The 19,760-nt window shown below is 32.9% G+C and overlaps 2 protein-coding genes across 3 annotated transcripts in view; one reads left to right on the top strand and one right to left on the bottom strand.

Annotated features, from left to right (window-relative positions):
• Nucleotides 1–13,594, top strand: part of LOC116777738 (uncharacterized) — a 31,132-nt gene extending 17,538 nt beyond the window's left edge. Inside the window, exons 6-24 of the mRNA XM_032671436.2 lie at nt 3,340–3,434; nt 6,998–7,161; nt 7,241–7,414; nt 7,826–7,946; nt 8,595–8,702; nt 8,825–8,968; nt 9,260–9,342; nt 9,482–9,647; nt 9,829–9,957; nt 10,035–10,164; nt 10,239–10,359; nt 10,440–10,537; nt 10,848–10,915; nt 10,987–11,138; nt 11,211–11,354; nt 11,435–11,558; nt 11,655–11,731; nt 11,807–11,878; nt 12,082–13,594. Of these exons, the coding sequence (XP_032527327.2) occupies nt 3,340–3,434; nt 6,998–7,161; nt 7,241–7,414; nt 7,826–7,946; nt 8,595–8,702; nt 8,825–8,968; nt 9,260–9,342; nt 9,482–9,647; nt 9,829–9,957; nt 10,035–10,164; nt 10,239–10,359; nt 10,440–10,537; nt 10,848–10,915; nt 10,987–11,138; nt 11,211–11,354; nt 11,435–11,558; nt 11,655–11,731; nt 11,807–11,852 (2,144 nt within the window). The 3' untranslated portion in view covers nt 11,853–11,878; nt 12,082–13,594. The remainder of the gene's footprint in view (nt 1–3,339; nt 3,435–6,997; nt 7,162–7,240; nt 7,415–7,825; nt 7,947–8,594; nt 8,703–8,824; nt 8,969–9,259; nt 9,343–9,481; nt 9,648–9,828; nt 9,958–10,034; nt 10,165–10,238; nt 10,360–10,439; nt 10,538–10,847; nt 10,916–10,986; nt 11,139–11,210; nt 11,355–11,434; nt 11,559–11,654; nt 11,732–11,806; nt 11,879–12,081) is intronic.
• A 967-nt stretch (nt 13,595–14,561) lies between these two features.
• Nucleotides 14,562–19,372, bottom strand: LOC116777375 (6-phosphogluconate dehydrogenase, decarboxylating). Of its 2 annotated transcripts, none has more exons than XM_032670886.2 (13): nt 19,216–19,372; nt 19,036–19,118; nt 18,413–18,524; nt 18,224–18,338; nt 17,926–18,077; nt 17,677–17,769; nt 17,196–17,346; nt 16,989–17,099; nt 16,605–16,748; nt 16,284–16,438; nt 16,121–16,210; nt 15,765–15,965; nt 14,562–15,066 (listed from the first exon to the last, which is right to left on the bottom strand). In XM_032670886.2, the coding sequence occupies exons 2-13, from the start codon at nt 19,041–19,043 to the stop codon at nt 14,947–14,949; spliced, it is 1,452 nt and encodes a 483-aa protein (XP_032526777.2). In that variant the 5' UTR covers nt 19,044–19,118; nt 19,216–19,372; the 3' UTR covers nt 14,562–14,946. The 2 variants fall into 2 exon arrangements, with proteins under 2 accessions (XP_032526777.2, XP_032526778.2); XM_032670887.2 differs by having other exon boundaries at nt 19,179–19,329.
• Nucleotides 19,373–19,760: the final 388 nt, after the last annotated feature.

Here is a 19,760-nt window from a genome sequence, read left to right as displayed (position 1 = left end):
GACTAGTCATAAAATTTTACCATATTTTCGTCGACTTAACCTTTGCCGTCTTACTTAACTTTGCTTAACGGCTATGGTTTTTGTAAAATTAAATTTTTCTAAAACAATAAGATGTGACAAAAAAAAAATTCAAATTCTTTAAGTAATTATTTTGTTTTACACAACCCATCCAAGTTTCTATAATTTTTCATCTACGTAGAAGGTTGTCAAAATTATTTTGCAGCTCTGCATGGGCACTTTAACAGATTAGTCCATCACAGCAATTTTTTTAAGAAAAATGAGAAATGACAGACACCGTAACTTGTATGAACAAGTTGAACTAATGGAGGCTTCACTCGCATTACAATAAAAAAAATCTATTAACCAAGGAACACCGAAACACCGCTAGTAGATTTCAGTATAAACCGAAAAGCTTAAGTAAAGTTTCAGAATAATTGACGCAATCGAATGGAATCAATCGAATTTTTAATACAAGATTTTAATTTTTTTCAAGAATTATTATATAACATCAATCCATTGTCTTCTAAATTTTATTAGAGGACAATCAGTACAATGCTACTAGTGAACATAATGTTGTAAACATGATTATAACATTATTATTTTTTTATAAAACACATAGAATGCCTCTAACATCTGGCACTCAACACATTGTCACGTTCATAAAACATGCATACAATAGTAAATTGGGTCCTCCGTTGTTAAATTTTTCTATACACTATCATATTGAATTCGGAATTTTTCTTTTTATGCAATGAATTCTTTGGACTGAGAAAATTGGTCACTGAAGCGATACATTTGGAATCTCACATTTATATAAAAGCATAGTTCCTATCAAAATATTTATCGGCCAGTCCGTCTACGAAATAATTTGATAATAAACAAAATAAACAGACATCGACAAAGTAAAAAATTTGTATTGTTTCATTGCGCGGGTATTCATTTAAATAAAACTTAAATTTTTTCGGATTTACTCTATTTCACTCATAAGTAATTACTTATATATAATTTGTATTAGTAATTTTGCACTTCAAATTACATTGCAAATAAATTATTCGGACGTAATATAAAATTAATTGTTCATTGTTCGAACCTCATCCGAATACTTTTGTAAACTTTTTGTTGAAATTAGTGAGCCAATGTTAAAGTGAGGTTTGCAATATTACTATGAAATGGATTAAATAAAAAGCAAGAGAGATAGTTAAACGTCAAACGATTCTCAAACCGGCGGAGCCACGGTCAAAACGCGAGTGTGAATAATATAAATGAAATCATTAAATTAAAAAAAAAATAAAACGCCAAAGTGTCACTTGATGTTGACATTGATGCTCACATTTAAAATAGCAAGCCGCCATTTTACATAAAACCGTGTTCTCATAAAATAAATTAACTTCCACTCCGAGCATTTGGCGCGGCATGAAATGCTTACACTCTAAGTAGCCTTCAACGTTGTAATGCATTTCATTTTAGACCAAACATAAATTATAATTACATTTAAAACCGATTACAATATGAAGCCATTCAATGATTGAAAATTCATCAATGTCCAATTTGTTTTGCAATCATTGTATAGCCGAAGGCAGTTGCGGTTTGCGACTAATTTCTGACATAAAACCAATTACACACAATAGGTGTCGTGAGATGACTCAATGGCACAATAAGAATGAATTATATCCTTAATTTAAGACGTTACGCTCCCCTAAAGAAGTAAAGTGAAATTGTTAGGTTAGCATCAGATAACACTTAATGAAATATCACCTTCATTTATTTAAAATATCATTTGTGGGCTGTTTGCTTTTGCTCTCAACCTCTTTGACACTCTTGACAGCTCTCCATTGGATTACATATATTTTTTAATTTCTCTATAATATTCCTGACAAAGACATTTACATTAGCGCTAGAATTTTTCATTAAAATTTCATTATCAACTATGAAATTGTTTGCAAAAATATTATATGTTTAAAATATTTTCCAAACTCATTTACAATAATAGCACTCAATAATAAACAGATATCTAATTCATTTTTTGCAAGTACTTAAAACTACAATATGCAGATTTCCAATATAATTTTTGATACAATATATAATATTATTATTTATAGAATTTTCAGTTGATAAAAAAAAAACACATTTTTATAAATTGTACTGCTCTAGACATGTAACTATCGTGGTTGGAAAATTTCTCTCGCAGTGTTGTTAAGATTTACTATTTATGTCACACTCGGAGATATTTCTAATAGTATGCAGTCAATTTCCTCTCACTGGATGACACGGTCTGCACACGACTGTAAAGTTAACTGGGTTCACTAACAACGTGCTACCAATCCCCAACATCTAAACGAGCTCTTCTATTGTAATTTTTGTAAATGTTCAAAAAGAGATTAATTTAAAAAAATATATATTAAAACTAATGTTTTCATATTTAATGCATTTGCTTATATAACATTTAAATGACAGTTAGTCGTGTTTTTACTTAGAACTCATTTATTAAAAAAAAATATGGGGAGCGAAAGGGGGATGTAATAGAGAGAAGGAGCATCTCTTTTGTTCGCGTGTTGATCCGTCCTTCTGTTCCTCCGAGTCTCTAAAACTAAGAATCAGATTTTTTCGGTGTTCTCACAATAATACAATTTTGTTATTGTTTATAAAATACGCATTCCATATAAAACAAAGTTTAGATATTTTTTTTTTGTCCAGTTCACTCTGATCTCCCAAATTATTGTTCATTCCGGCAATATTAAAGAATTTTGACTTACAACTTAAAAATGTTTATATACAGAAATATTTAAAATATTTTTATTGCAAACATAAATTGTTACAAAGGAATAGCTCCAAGGTTAACTGATACCATACCTTTTGTGATTACCAACGACATACGCTCAGCATCGACAAGACTAAATGTAACTATCATTCCGATCCAGATAAAAGATGATTTAACGAGGCAACGAATAATGAACTCGTAAAGTTAAGTCGATCACACTTGCCTGGACAGTATGCCGTTTATGCAATGGACAATAATTTTTCTGTTAATAATTAACGTGGCTATCACAATTATAAATCCTCTCGAATCAAATATTGTGCTAATGATTAAATGAATTCCGCTAAGTGCCTTCATTCGTTCGAAAACACGATTCTGCCCTTTAAATTTTCAGCACAGTCATACAGACTACTTAAAAATTCTCCGATTCAATAAGATAACATCGAATAATGAGAATAATTTCAAAGGGTTTTATAACAGAACATTTACAGACAGTTAAATTTTACACTGTAATGAATTCTATATTGATTATAAGATGTAAAATATGTATAAAAAACAAATTCTTAATAGAGAATATTTGTCAGTGTTGTCGCCTGAGGAGGGGTCGCGGCAGGCGGTCATCAGAGAGCTTATTTTTACGGAAGCCGACTATATAAAACATCTCATGGCGATTGTGGAGGTAAGTTATAGTTCCTTAAATTAATATGACAGATAATGCCGTCCTTCGTGATATTTCTTTTAAAACATTATAGGCATTAAGTCCTTGCATAATGGTGGGAAACTATAGATGCGATGCGGTAAAGGGAATAATTGGTGCGATTCGTTATTCAAAGTGAGGCTTTCATGGACAAAAAAATTATAGTCTTTTGCTTTACAAGTGAAATGAATCGTAGGAATACAGAATCAATATTGTGATCATATTAAAAACATTATATCGATTCATTAACTTTTTACTTTAATGATATATATTTAGAATGATATAAGGTTACTGAACATTGATTCATTTTCTCGCCCTCAATAAAATTAAGGCTATCATTTTTTTAAGTTCGATATTTCAGTTATATTACAAGACACAACATAGATATCTGTGGTATAAGAAATTAATTTTCAATTATATATATTATGAGTAGTTTTAAAATTGCTTCATTATTTCACAAATGTCGAAAGCAATTTGTCTTAGGTTATTGTTTTGTTTAAAACTTTTTATGAAATTGAATGAATTAAATTTTGAATTCAAATTACAATTTAAATCTGAAAAATGTCTGCCAGTAAACCACTTAAACTTGAAGCGAACGGAAGGTCTACGCCAATGACAAACGTAATTGCAGCATTAAAATCGATAGCGGTTATCGATATCGTAAACTATCAGGTTATTTAAACATTTTGGTGAACCGAAAGGAATGATCACTCAGATTCAATGGCACGTACTCCCTGAATTATAATGAGATGATCAAAACTTGGAACTTTTTATAGAATACGATAATATATATGAAGTTTTTAATAAAAGACTATTTTTATATCAAAAAAAAATTTGGAGTGAAAACGATAAAGAATTGTCGTTAATTGCTGGTTAAGTAAGGAAAACTATGTCTGAAAACCAAAATGCTATTGGCCAAAATATTTAAACCTGAGCGAGCAAAGCCGGGATAATATTAAATAGTTTGATGCGTTTACTTATTGCATGTAACGTAGATCCCAAACTATCCGCAATCCATCCAAAAGTAGCAATAACACTGACAAAGTTTGCTCGGAGCTTAATCCAAATAATATCGAGGGCGTTCCAACAACGCTTCATGAGTGAGTGATGAACACAAAATCGCTAACAAACATTCATATTAGGGTTTCAATCAAATCAAAAACAATCTTCCCAAATTAATGTCATCATTTAATTAAAATATTTTTTTAACTAAACTCATTTCAATCGGTTATTTACATTAAATATATTTATATATTCATAACGTGTTATAAGTACATACTTTTCTGGTTTAATAGCGCTCATATTTTTAATGCGCACGTCATACCCGGCTCGTGCATACTAAAATTAAATCACACATCCTAAAACCTTAAAGAGCGTGCTTATTACGAGGATGATGTTGGCGTTTACGGGGATTTGTCTTCGGCGGAGGTTAATGAATATGAAGCGTTCTATCAATCGATAATAGATTTTCCATGATACAAGTTTGCATGTAAGTGTAATTATTTCCTATAAGAGATATAAAACACGATGGCCGGCGTGTTCATAATATTTGTAACCGACGTTGAAGTTGGTACACTAGACTAAAAAGCGGACCTTCACAGATTGTACGAGTGAATTCTGGCGTGATTTTAAATCTACTAATAGTCAAATAAACTACGTCGTCTTCTACTCAGACGTATGATTAAGATATATTTTTTTTACTCTTATTAATGAAAGAAATCGCCGTTTTAGATTTATATAAAATTCATATCTTCATTATTCAAAATATTATAATAATTTAAACTGTCATTATATTAGGCAAACGAGAAATATTAAAGCGAATCCCATATTAAAGTCAAGTCATTATTTTTAATTCAGTACAATGAGATAAACTCAATAAATGCTGATATTATTGTACAATAGATCTAATACATATCAACTAAATGTCAAGGAGGCATTGTTTGCAATACAATGGATATAAAATTGCTTCAAACAGTTCGAATTTTCATGTAGTTATATAATATATTCCTATTAGTTTTACTAATTAATACACGTATTACGAATCCTCACCGTTCTTGATAATAAATTAATTTAATGAGAAACGAAGGTAATGTGAGGTGACCTGTGTACATTTTAATGATTAAATAAAGAATATTCGAGATTTTCCGAGATATATACATACATTCGAGAAGAATCTTAACGAACAGTGTTTCAAACTTAGCTTAAAATTAACTTATTTTCAAATGTCGTAATTCTTTACCTCTTCTCCCTCAACTCGTTTTCATTCATGATACATTTTATTTTCAATGTACTGGTTGATTCATATGAAAATTAACAAAATAATTTATGTGTAATACAAAACGGAGCACTGATAATTAACAATTTACAGCTCTCCAATCCCTCCGTAGTGAGTGATAATTAAATTTTGCCATCCATTTCGCCACTAACTTGGACAGCCATTTGTAGTCTATTATAGCTTCGATATTGGAATTAAAGCATACACCGAATTTATAATTTTAAGTGATACTGATGCTCGCCGAGTTTATTGAATGATATTAATTTGAATTTCATGTAAATACTAATTATCAGGACATAGATTTTTACATATAATGTCATTAAACTAACAGTAATTGATGATTTCTTTTTAATAACGTAAACTACTTTTCAATTGTAATTATACTGAATGGAAAAAAAAATTTTGAATTCCAAAACCTTTCGGCTTACATCCCGACTGGTTTGAAATTTTAAATTGGACCCGTCAATCATATCATTTGTCCAATATTACACAGACAGTTGACACCGCGGGACTCGCCACAGAAACTAAAGATATAAAAAAAAAAAACATGTCAAATTGTTTCAGCTTGTCATTATTGGGTTTGAGATTGAAATAATTTAGTTTTCATGTATATTTTAATAAAACGTTCGAATGAGAAAACTGTATGTAACTTATCATTTAAATTTGAAAGAATTTATTACGTATATAAACGTATAGTCCAATACAAAGAATGTTTATAACGTTACACATAACTTAGTAGCGATGATATAGGTTATTTATTTTTTCTTATATATATTTTCTAAACAACAATCTCGTAATACATCATTAGTTCTAAGATTTTCACTAAACGTCTGATAGCAGTCAATAGATTGTTAAAATGAATATCAGTGAATGGGGTAACTTTGCGGGTCCTATTCAATTATGGTCGTTCGTTCGCGAATAAAGGGAATTACTGTAAGCTTGGAAAATAGAAAAACATTTCTGTAAAACAGACATGAGTAAGAGATTTAACTATCTCAATAATTCCATTGTTCTGAATCGATGAGGTACAGACGGGATTAATTCCTCGTAACGAATTAGTTGAGACCGAACTTTAAATCGCTATTGGAATTTTCTAGAAATTTTTGGAACAGGCGAGACGGAGTAAGCGATTTTATTGCTGTAATTGGATGTCCGACCGCTTAATTTCTCCATTTCACGTATTCATTACATCAGCTCAACATCGATTATTCTGAGTAACTTTGTTACGAATATGTTAATTTGGTATTTTATGCTTACATATTATTACCAGGTATTTATGGGAGCGGCGCATGCCTTGCAAGGCAAGGGAAAACTCCTACGTATAGATACTTCACTGTTGTTCTCAAACATTCCCGACGTGCTTAACGCTAGTCTTTACCTGTGGAACTATACTTTCGTTCCTATGATAAAAGATGCTCTCGGTAACTCAAGCCCGTAAGTATCAAATTTTCTTCTTAAGTAGCGTCCTCTCCTGGTATAAAATGATTAAACTGGCATAAAATCTTTTATTTAGCTTCAACATCGATTTGATGAGGGATGGCTTCGCGCTCTTTAAGGACATTATGATTCCATACGAGAAGTATTTGATAGATCAGAACAAGCTCCTCGAATATAACCGTCAAAATCAAAAGGATAGCGAATACGCCATTTATCTAGCGTGGTGTCACAGCCGTAGAGAATGCAATAGGTATTTAAATATATTTTTTGAAAATGTGCATTAGTATTTTCTTCTAGAATTATATCGGTACGCAAACAACAATAGATTAAGGAATAAAACAACCCCCAACAATTATTTCGCTACAATTTATGTCTTAATGAGAAAACTTATCAATAATAAAAAAATAACATTTTATAGTAAGCGAAACATTTTATATGGAAACGAGCATGTGAATTGTTCCAGCGATGTTTTCTATTTTTTAAATTCAATACAAAACAATTTTTCAATCTCACAACAAAAGCGGAATTACCTACTTAATTGCTATTTCAAAGTTTAGTTCATATGAATAGTTTAGTTTTTATTTCATGTACTGTTACCATCTCGACCGTTCCAGTTAAGTGGAAGTTTATTTGAGTCTTTATTTTTTTTTCTTATTTCCAGACTGCAACTTAATGATTTCCTTGTCAAGCCAATGCAACGTCTAACCAAATACGGTTTGCTCTTGAACCGTATAATTCATTACACCCATAATGAAACCGAAGAAAAGTCACTCAAGGCTATGGTAATAAAAACAATTCAACTTTGACCATGATTAAATAGTCGTCGTGAACCCTAATTGTAGGTTATAAAATGTGACAATTCAATTGCCACTGCTGTATAGTCATTACACCATAATCGCCGGGAATTTGTACAATGTTAAAATTCGTTCAAAATTAATTTAAATTTTTATATTAAAGTGTAATTTCACAAAAAAATAGGTTGCTTAGTGCTGGTTGGTTGTTTTAATTGTGGCCTTCGTCCGTGCAAAGACGTGCACACTACATTCTGCCAGTTTCGTGGTTGTTTAGTGATGTAAATTATATATTTTTAGACTTTATTTCTTCGGAATGAAAACAATTTGACGTATTTAGGTTTGGATGTTTCTTTTTTTATGAGAAAAAAGTATATCTCTGAATCAGCCAGCTTCATAAATTAGTATTATGACATTAGTTTTGCGTTTCATTCTCTTGTTGGTTCTTTGGCGCGATATTTAATTAACAAAAGTTTATATTACTATAGTAAATATAAGATGATGTCTTGATTTTAATTGACGTCACTTAGAATATCGAAACATTATAAGGTTATTAACGAATATGTTATAAAGTAATATAAATTGAAATAGATTCTTATTTAAGGGCAATAAGTGTTAATTTTATACAAAAATTTTAAGGAACAAACCACTTCCAATGCCGTTACTGAAATCAACCGTTCCGTTCGTCAAAACGAAGAAATCGAAAAGGTTATATCCTTACAAAAAACCCTTGAAAATCTTGATTGCGTAAGTGTTGGTTTTCTACAACATTATCCATTTTACTTCTTGTTTTGGAAATGTAAACGTCGCTTACGTCGAGTTCATGGGAAACGAAAATTTTATACGAATGAAATGTACTTAACTTTTAGGAGATCAAAGATGAAGAAGTTGAGAAGCTTTACAATGCTTATGGTAAATTGAATCTATCGGCCCCCATGCTCTACTGCCTCCCAGCCCACCGACGCACGCTCACCCACCAGGCCGACCTTCGCTTCCGTGACTCTGCCAAGGAGGCAAGGACAACCTGACTCTATTGCTAGCGGTCCATGGATACATCCGATCATACACAATTACAATATACCCTTATAATACCCTCCTTTAACAAACATAATTTAATTTCTTGCTCACTAGCGACTTATACATACCATGTGCTCATTATAATGCGAATGTTGAATCACAAGTTAGTGGTTTAAAAAAATATTATTGAAAACTTTGTTTCAGTCTGTACATGATATCAAATGTATTTTAAATTTTTATTTCTTTTCATGAAAATTTCTGTAGAAACGATTGATCTTTCCTTACAGATTGACTGCCGCGTTTTCTTGCTGACTGATATGCTGATAGTATGTAGAAGGCTATCTAGAGGCTATCAGTTTAAACTTTATAGGTAAATTGGGAAAACAATTTTATTCGTTTACAATTCATTGCATTTTTTATAGCGCAGCGCGAAATTCAATTGACTATATGAGATTAGCTTGGCCGTTACTGAGTTACCCTAGATTTAATTTTCTACTTTCACGTTGTAGGCCTCGTTACATGATAGATAAGATAGTCCAGATCAGCAAATCTGTGAGCAAGAGTAGTGACGCTACGAGTCTCGTATTCCTGGTTTTGGATGACCACGGAACCTCGTGTTCGAGCTTCATGCTCTCCGTGATGCCTAAGGATCCAAATCCGCAGCAGACTTTAAAAGTAGGCAGCAATATTCTAAAATAAAAATCACGTAAAACAGATTTTTTTTTAAATCTTTCTTAAATATTTGCTATTACTTAATTTAAAATATCAACATTTTATTAAACTCTCATCGAAAATCTCACCCCAATGGACTTAACTCTATAGAATCATAAAATAAATTCTCTTTTAAATAACGTAGACCATGGAGAATAAAGTGAAGGAGGCCAAGTATACTTACGAAATTGCTCTCTGGATGTCCCGGAATCCCACTCGAGATATCAGCGAAATGGATTTAGATCTCAAGGCGGAATACGCGCATTATAAAAAAGTGAGATATTTTTATAAAGCTTCAAGCGAAATATTTTTTTTTAAAAGGCTTAATGATTGAGCGAACGTGTTTTTCAGCCGAGCAACGCCTCTGAAGAAAGTCACATAGAGCAAGAGGCGCGTGAAAGCGTCCTCTGCATGTTACACAGGGGCATGGGGGCGAATCAAGATTCAAATGCCATGACATCTTCGTATTACAATTATGATAGTATGGATCATACTATGTGTACTGTTATACGATTTGAGTCGGATATTTTTAAGTATTTTCCATTAAAATTTTAGCTATAGTTATGGGTGTCAGCGCCCGGCCACCCGGCCGAAACTACGTGCCACATCTGGTTCATCGAACAATAGCTAGCTCTTTACCATACCAACAAAGGCTACAGATACCGCAACACACCAGGTCCGTTACGGTTACATCTCCTCACATTTGTTGGGACACATCATATCATCATATTATAACAGTTATAATCATTTCAATAGCACTATGTCACTACAAGAGCCGGGCACGAGCGGCTTGCAAGTTCAACGTTCAAATACTTCTATGGAGTACCTCCAGCCACCGCCGCTCTCCTCCGGCGGTACGTCTTATGTTACACAAACACACAGACATAACTATTTATGAATCGAAATAGAGGACTGGACTTCAATAAGTAATGAAATGTTCACAATCGAAGCAAACAATTTTCAATAAAGAGTTTATTAGTTTTTTTCTAAATATATTATTGTTAGTATATATATTTTTTTATACTTGCGTGTTTCTTGCGTCAGAATTATGTTAGTATTTCTGCGATAGTTTATGTCTATCGTTTATTCGTGGTTTCATTATAATGTATAATTATAAGTTAAAATATACACTGTAATAAGCGTATGAGATACGAATATTTTCAGGATCAGCAGTCACTGTAAGAGTGATAAGCGAAAGCGAATCAGAGACGATGACACCACAGCGTATTTCGGTAACTCATCAAACCCATATAATTTTAAGTTCTATTTAATTTTATTTCATCCGGATATTTTATATTAATAGCTGCAGCCTTCTCCTACACCATCGAGAAGTTCGATGCAAAGTTCTAGTACGCATACATTGCGAGTCCAAGAACCAGAAACGAATGTGACCACTCTTATACATAGCCTTCCCGATTTAACGATAGAACCATCCACTCCTCGGACTACATCAAGGTATAAAAACAATAATGACCATTGTTCAGAATTAAATATTGTACATTCACTAATGATTCAATCTTCCAACAGTCCCACACACCCTATACACATATCAGCATCAGTCAAACTGTACAGATCCCACCAACAGTTATTAAGCCAACGCCAAAAAACACAAGGACAATATTTGACACCTGACCAAAGAGGAGCCAGCTATCCTCCACCAAGTCCCACGAGGTACATTCCGTTTTTCAAATATCTGTTCTGTAATTATTTCTATGGAAACACAAAAAATTCTCTATTTTAATATATTACAGAGGTTCACTTAAGCGTGGTCTTGCGTTCTCGTATTCGTTCAAACATCCGCCCCTCTATAAAATGGGTCACGTAGCGAGTCAATCGACAACTCAATTCGAACCTGTCGCATCAACAAGTCAACAGGTATATTCATTTGTTTTCAGCTAAATCAAATTTTCGCCGTGTTAGTAACGTCATCTAAACTTTTGTAATAAAATAATTATCGTTTTCTAAAATTAGGTTGAGAGAACAGAAAGTCCGAGACCTTGTTCGAGCTTAGAAAAAACCGAGAAGAAATCAAAGCTGACCAGCAGCAGGTAATATATGAAACAAGCGTCTGAATTTATTAGGTATTTATTACATGTGTCAAACTTTTAATATTCTTTCTTTAGTTCCTTCTTCGGATCTGGTGGATGGGCAACGAAACGGGATGGATGACAAAGAAGAGGCTGGCGCTTCATGAGGTTTGTATATAAAAAAAAACAATCTTTGTACGTACATTGAAACCTTCATGCATGGAATTTCACGTATTATTCAACTCATGAAATCATTCATTTATTCATTTTGTTGTCTGAGGGTTATTATTGACCAGGACAGCAGACTTTGTTTTGGGGTAAAAGTGAAGTAACTAATCGCTCTCTTTTCGAAAACGTTACAAAACTTTTAGGCGGAAGCGTCGGGACATAAGCCAAGACAGATACTCCGAGCCTTGCACCAGTCATCGAGATGAGAGCCCCGACCCCTTCCGCCGAGAGGAAAGCCCCAGCCCAAGCTACAGAGATGAAAGCCCTGGAACTAGTTATAGGGATGAAAGCACTGATCTCAGTGGTATTGACAGAAGTTCTAGCCTTAGCCATAAAGATGAAAGTCCTGGTACTAGCTACAGAGGAGAGAGCCCTGCCTATAGAGATTATCGGCGAAGCTCCAGTGGAAGAGATAAGAGCTCTGAGCGAAGCCATGAAGAAAGTCCAGATCCAAGAAGTGTAGAATTAAGTCCCTCTTCTAGTTACAGAGAAAAAAGTCCCGAACGATATAGAGATAGTAGCGGTTCTGATCGGCATAAAGACATGAGTTCGAGCCCTAGTCGAGGAAGCGTTAGCCCTGACCCTGCGCAAAGAAAAAAGAGCTTCAGTAGCAAAGCTGTAAGCCTTAGCCCAATCGCAAGTACTGATGAAATTCCTGGACTCAGCATTGGTGACAGCTCTCGAACTAGTCTCAAAGAAGATGACTCGCAAAAGAGTCCGGATTATCGTCAAAAAGATAAAAGTCCCAGCGCACGCATTACAGATGAAAGCTGGAGCGGTAGTACAGAAAGATTAGAAATAAGAAAACCAGCACTTCGACCTACTCGAGAACAGACACCGGGTCCAAGCCGAAGAATCAGAAGTCTTAGCCCCGTGGTTATATGCGATATTCCAATATTTTATCAAGGAGAATCGAGCTCCAATATTATCCAACCTACACCTCTAAAAAGGGGGTTAGAAGAACCTAGTGCCAGTACTAGTAAGCCTAGTCCAAGGGTTAAAAGAAAAAGTTTCTTTCGACGTAGCAAAAAGAAGGAGAAGGGAACTTCCAGATCCATCCTAGAAAGTTGTATCTCGGGACAGAAATCTGATTCTGAATCTGAATACAGCAGCAAAGAACCAAGTCCATCCACAAGTGCAATAAGCAAAACATCTGAAAATGGGAAGCGCAGGTGGTTTAGAAGACATTAATTATAGAAAAACTTGATGTACCAGTGATGACCAGTTCAATACTTTATTGACTAGTAACAAAATATGACACCAAAATAACAAAAACAGACACTGCTGAAAAAAGAACATCGCTTGCTTTGAACCAGACATTATGTAAATAAAAATTTATCTCATTAAAAGATCACTAATATATTTTATATATAAAAATGCATAAGCATCTTGGCTGTAAAGTAGTGTAGGTGTTGTATTAAATACGATTGCTGTTATTCTGTCTAACTTAATTATCATAGATTTATATAAGTATCAAACCCTATTTAAATAAAGACATTTTTGTAATGTTTAATGTACATATTTATATTTATAATAAACATAATCCTGTATTAATTAATAAGTTTCCCACGAACATGATGTAATCAGACTATATAACATTGTATCCCATAATTAAGAAAATAATGAGATTTATAAAATACATAACATATAAACTAATTTTTTTATTGTAACATTTAGGACACACCGAAAACATAATAATAATATTTTTTTACCTTACATTTAAAACTATTTCACACATATCGAAAAATATAAACGCTTCTGAAGTAGAACCATCTTTTATTCCTGAAATCCTAACCCATTCGTTAGTCTTGAAATTTTCTCAAATAGAAATCATTCAGCTGGTTCTATGAACTGCTTCTCATTGGCGTTTTGATACATTTGGCTAAAAATAAATATATTCACAACATTAATATAATCATTATAAAATATATACGTTCGCATATTTACTAATAAGTGTGCAAAAGAATATCAATATTTTTCTCTTATCATTTAAATATCACAACACTTACTTAATGTCATTTGGTTTCCGACAACAGTCACTGGTCGGATTTATCTGATATATTCTATTTTTACGATCCCTCGCATAAACGGGACCCTGCCTTGCCCACAAGCCTTTCTTAAGGCACGGAGCCCATAGCAGTATAACTATCGAACCTAAAAGTAATCCATATATCATTTTTGTTCATTTAGACATCAAATTTTTCCATTATTACTCATTTTGTTATTATAATTCGTATGTCATTATGAGCCACATTGACATTCAGTATAATCTGTGTAATATAATCTATGTTATCGTTGTAGTTTTTATAAAACCCAAGCATACGTCGTATTTATATTGTCGATAAATCTATAGCATGGAGTTTAAAAAAAAAATGCGATGACATTGGATTATATGGCAGAATATTTCACAATCGCACAGGATTTGTGAAATATTCTGCCATAGTCTAAATATAAAAATACATATAGCAATCACAACATATGAAGCGGGATAGTGATTACTAAAAAAAAAATACAGAACGCAAAGACTGTTCTTTTTTGTTTTGTACAAAAAAAAATAGGTTTTACGTAATTGACTATAATTGATAATAATCGATCAAGGTAACAAAAGTAATGAAAGACACTCTCCATACGGACCCATTTTATTGGCGCTTTAATAGTTTAAAAAAAAAATCACATAAATAGTAAATAGTAAATTGTTCCCGATGTTATAACATATGATTTAATCATAATAAAATTTACATATACAAAACCACCCTGTATAAGTACATATAACAGTAACAAAATAAAATTATCTCAGCGCCTTAAGAATCGATATCAGCGTTTCTAGCTCACTGAAACTTAAGGCGTATACATGGTGTGTACATTTTGTAAACATCACAAAAACAGTAAAAAAATATATATATGTATATCATGTTAATTATATATCAACATAATGCGATGGGAATGCAGAATGTCGAGGAATGTCATATAACACTGGAACATAGGGATATAAGTGAAAAAAATAATAATTAGTTATTGTAAGTGGACGCGGACACATTGCCGCCATGACCAGTCCAATTGGTGTGAACGAAATTACCCGGCTTCGACAGCAGTTCGTAGGTATGAGCGCCGAAGTAGTCCCTTTGAGCCTAAAAAATTAATATGACAATATAATATTATATAAAAAAGAATATATATAAAAGATTTAAATACGATATATTTATGTGTGTGTGTGTGTGTGTGTGTGTGTGTGTTATCAATGTGTGTGTATTTTTATATAAAGTTATTTATCTCTCCCACTTCACCTGCACTAGATTTCATCGTAACCCGTCAGTCACCGTAATCATAGATTAGATTAAATTTTTTGATTAGATTATAGACGTACTCTATGTTATCTGATAGTCATCTATTTGATGGATTTTGTGGTAAATAAGTGTTATATTATTTTAAATATCAAATTTAACACAAATATGTATGTATGATGTACCCTCGATGGATTCTGTGTGGGAGTGTACCAAATACATATACACAAACACGCACGCACATACGCACAAGCATGCTCACGTGTATGTATGTAATATATAATATTATAGAACACAATTTTATACAATGAAGAGATTACATTGTATTGTGCCATAATAACAAACGGAAAAGTTAAAAATTATTTCTATTGTCGTACTTCTAGGAAGGTGAGGTCAAGGTTAGATCTTTATTACGTTTTACAGATGACATTGAAACCTAAGCTCTACTACGTCGTATTAGAGTTTACGTTTCAATGGAACTTAGGAGATTAGTTACAAGGATTGGTTCCGTGCATCTGTGATATTAAATTCTCATATTGAATTACCTGAAGCAAATTAGCTGGCAGCATATCAGATCTGTAGCCGTCGTAGAAGGCCAGGGCGGCACCGAAGGCGGGCGCGGGCACTCCGAGTAAGGCCGCCTCCGACACGACTTGTCGCAACGACTGCTGCGACACACTGATACGATCGCGGAAGTATGGATCCAACAACAGGTTCGATAACTGAGGGTTCTTCTTGAACGCGTCCTAGAACATAAACAAAATTATAATTACATACAAATTAAATACAAATAAGCCGATTAATATTGATGTTTCGTGTTTAAAGTTTTGCATACAATAGGTTTATTTAAATTTATGACGTCGACCGTTTGTTGGCTGGGTTATTGTGGTTGTGTACCAACCTTAATGTTGCCGAGGAACACGCTCCTGATGATGCACCCTCCGCGCCACATCAGCGCTATACTACCGTAATTCAGGTTCCATTTGTGTACCTACACATGATATGGAAAAAAACAATTAGTAATTACAACAAACGTTTGGGAAATCAGTGACCCGATGGCATACCTTAGCGGCTTCTCGCAGCAACATGAAGCCTTGGGCGTATGATATAATTTTGCTAGCGTAGAGCGCTTTCCGCAAATGCTCCAAGAACTGTTTCTTGTCCCCGCTGAACTTGATCGACGATCCCGGCAGCGATTTACTGGCTGTCACACGTTCATCTGATATGACGAAAACGATATAATTAATACATATGTATTCGTAAAACAATAGTGACGTCATATCCTCTTATTATTAATGAAATACAGAACGACATTTGACATCATTTATTGAGAGGAACATATATTTTAAAAGGTTATAGGTAGGAACGCTGGCTGAGGCTGATACCTTTCAAAGCGGACAGGCATCTCGCGAACACAGCCTCCCCTATTAGAGTGACGGGAACACCGTATTCCAAAGCGCTGATGCCGGTCCACTTGCCGGTACCCTTCTGCCCCGCAGCATCACGGATCTTGGGAAGCAGGTATTTACCTGTAACGGAAATAATATGCCCATAATAAGATAAAAGATAAGCTAATATTAATAATAATTAATAGGCTAATACTGAGATAGTGCGTTCACCGCCTACGAATTCATTTTCACCTTCCAATGGGTGGACCGTGGAAAGTCAAGTCAAGCACTATCCAGTCGTAATAAATAAAGGAATTCTTTTATATTATAGCAGTTTAATAAACACTATACTGTAATAAATAAGACAATTGAATTTTTTACCATCCGCGTCCTTGAACTTCAATATGTCTCTGGTAATTTCAATGAGGAATGAATCGAGTTCACCCTTGTTCCATTCATCGAAAGCTTGTGCCATCTCATCCTGTTCCATGCCTGTTGAGACATAAAAATTTTTGTATAATTTTTTTTTTAAAACACCCCGTATAAATAGTTGAAAGGAAACTGAGAGCTACATCCGATATTACATACCGAGTACATCCTTCATGAGATGATAGGCTTCGCATATAAGCTGCATGTCCCCGTACTCAATGCCGTTGTGGACCATTTTAACGAAGTGTCCAGCACCATTCTCACCGACCCAATCACAGCAAGGTTCATCGTTAACTTTAGCACTGATAGCCTACAATCACATGATTACCCGAATAATACCATGATTTCCTGTCACTTCACATGTTAGTATTTTGCAATAAATTAATATATTTATCTTAATATGCACCTTCCTCATACAAAGTTGTCAATTTTAAGGAAAAATCACTAAAGTAAGTCATTATTTATAACCTAAAATATGACTATTATAACAAAATTACCACTTATAGCATATAATTGTAGCAAATTTTTAAATTCTAAAGGTCCTAAACTATTTAAATAGGTCATAATTTTTCGATAAATGGATAAAAGAAATTCATAGGAAGTAAACATAAAAAAGACTGTCCAGAAAAGAGGTTATTACCTGAAAAATTGGTTTAACGTGTTGCCAGGCTGCCGAATGGCCACCAGGCATGAGAGACGGTCCATACCTAGCACCGTCTTCACCACCGCTCACCTTGAAATAATTCATACAAATGTTTAACGCAATGTAAATAATTAGCATATATTAACATTACTTCAGCAAATGACTTGGTGATAAGAATGCCAGTTGCTTGTTCATTACAATCACTAAGGTATGGGAAATGCATGAAAAATATATATGTGAACTTACCCCCATTCCGATGTAATGTATGCCGCTGGGTACGAGCTCTTCACACCACCTCTGTGTGTCCAGATACTGAGAGTTACCACCGTCAATAATTATATCACCCTTTTCTAGTAGCGGTACCAATTTCTTCACGAATTCATCAACAGCTGATCCAGCTACGATTCACATACACAAATAAATCTGCTTTAATACTTAGTATATATTACTATTTACTTACAAAGTTATTTAAAGTTGCAATGTCATGAAATTTGTTGATATCATTTTAGTTTATAATTAAATTTTTGCATTGTGAATGTTATACCTTTCACTAACAACATGACTTTTCTTGGCTTCTTTAACTTGGAGACCATATCTTCAAGACTTTTGGCTCCAATAATTTTTGTACCCTTCGCTTCATTTTGTAAAAATTGGTCGACCTGAAATTTAATTATGACATGTGCTTATAAGTGTTACTTTGAAATTTAAAATTGTGTGCTCGCTCTAAGCATACCTTCTCAACAGTTCTGTTGAAAGCGCAAACAACAAATCCTTTAGAATCCATGTTCAAAATTAAATTCTGCCCCATCACTGCCAGCCCAATGAGAGCAATGTCTGCTTTTGGTCTGAAATACGCATATACATATACATTTAGTTTAAACATAATATGATTTTATTATGAAAATAATTTTTTTTTTAAATTTCTTCTATAACTTAGAGGTCTATGGAAGTGTTAACCTTCAAATAACCTTTGCATGCTTTTCATACATAAGTAGGGTTTATTAAATTTTACCTGACGTTAACTTGTTCAAAAGGACTATGAAATTATAATTTAAAAAAAGTATTGTGGTGTAATTTTTTTTATTATTGGAAATGTAACTTCTTAAGACAAAATTATTACTATCTAGTTTGAATCTTTTTTTATTATATACTATTAATTAATTCAAATTATACCTAATTTTAGTTGCTGATAACAAAAAATATGACCAGTTTTGTCCTAAAAACAATTATTCCCATGCCAAGAAAAAGGAATAACAAGAGAACACAAAAATAAAAAGAATACTTAATAGTTAAATAAAAAAGAATATTAAAAACATTTAATTTTTAATACATATTAGTATTTAAAATTAAACTTACTGGGCCATTTTTATAATAGTTTCTTCGGCTTTCAAAACTTACAAAAGTAGTTTTAAAGTTACAGGAATATGAAGTTATTATATCTGCAAAAATAAAATTGAAGTAATTATTATACAAACATAAAAAGCAAATTATTTAATTACCTATGAGTGTAAAACGTTATATAAAATAGTAGCTCACTTCTAAAAGGATAAAAAGTTATTGGCACTAGGCACAATTTGTACTTTGAAGTGTACTACTACTGTGTAGTGTGTAGCCTCCGTGTAGTCTATGCAAGTCACGAAGAACCTTGAAAGTTTATGTAGAGGTTATAAACTTTCCAATAATTGAAATAATGAGTCTTACAATCGATTGGTAGCAGGCTAAACTTAAAATCGATTTTCAGTAAACACTATTTAATGCAAAGACCAGGAATAATAAATAAAATATATATTTTATTAATATATTTATTTTAATTATTTGTAATTTAAAATATAAATTTAAGTTTAAATATGCTGATTATTATAAAAACTGTTTGTTAATATTAATTATTTATTATTGAGATTTATTGATCGCCTGCAAGTTTTTATAGATGGCAATATAAATAATAGGTAAATTAATATAATAATATTAATAAATATTGAACAGAAAATTATGTATGAGCCTAAGCTATGTTAATCTGTTTTAATTTAGAATGTCATACTTTTAATGAGTCATGCTACCACATCTATGTAATCAAAATGTGT

This window comes from Danaus plexippus, chromosome Z (assembly GCF_018135715.1).
Source record: "Danaus plexippus chromosome Z, MEX_DaPlex, whole genome shotgun sequence".
Lineage (NCBI taxonomy): Eukaryota > Metazoa > Arthropoda > Insecta > Lepidoptera > Nymphalidae > Danaus > Danaus plexippus.
This window is presented reverse-complemented; position numbering and strand designations above follow the sequence as displayed.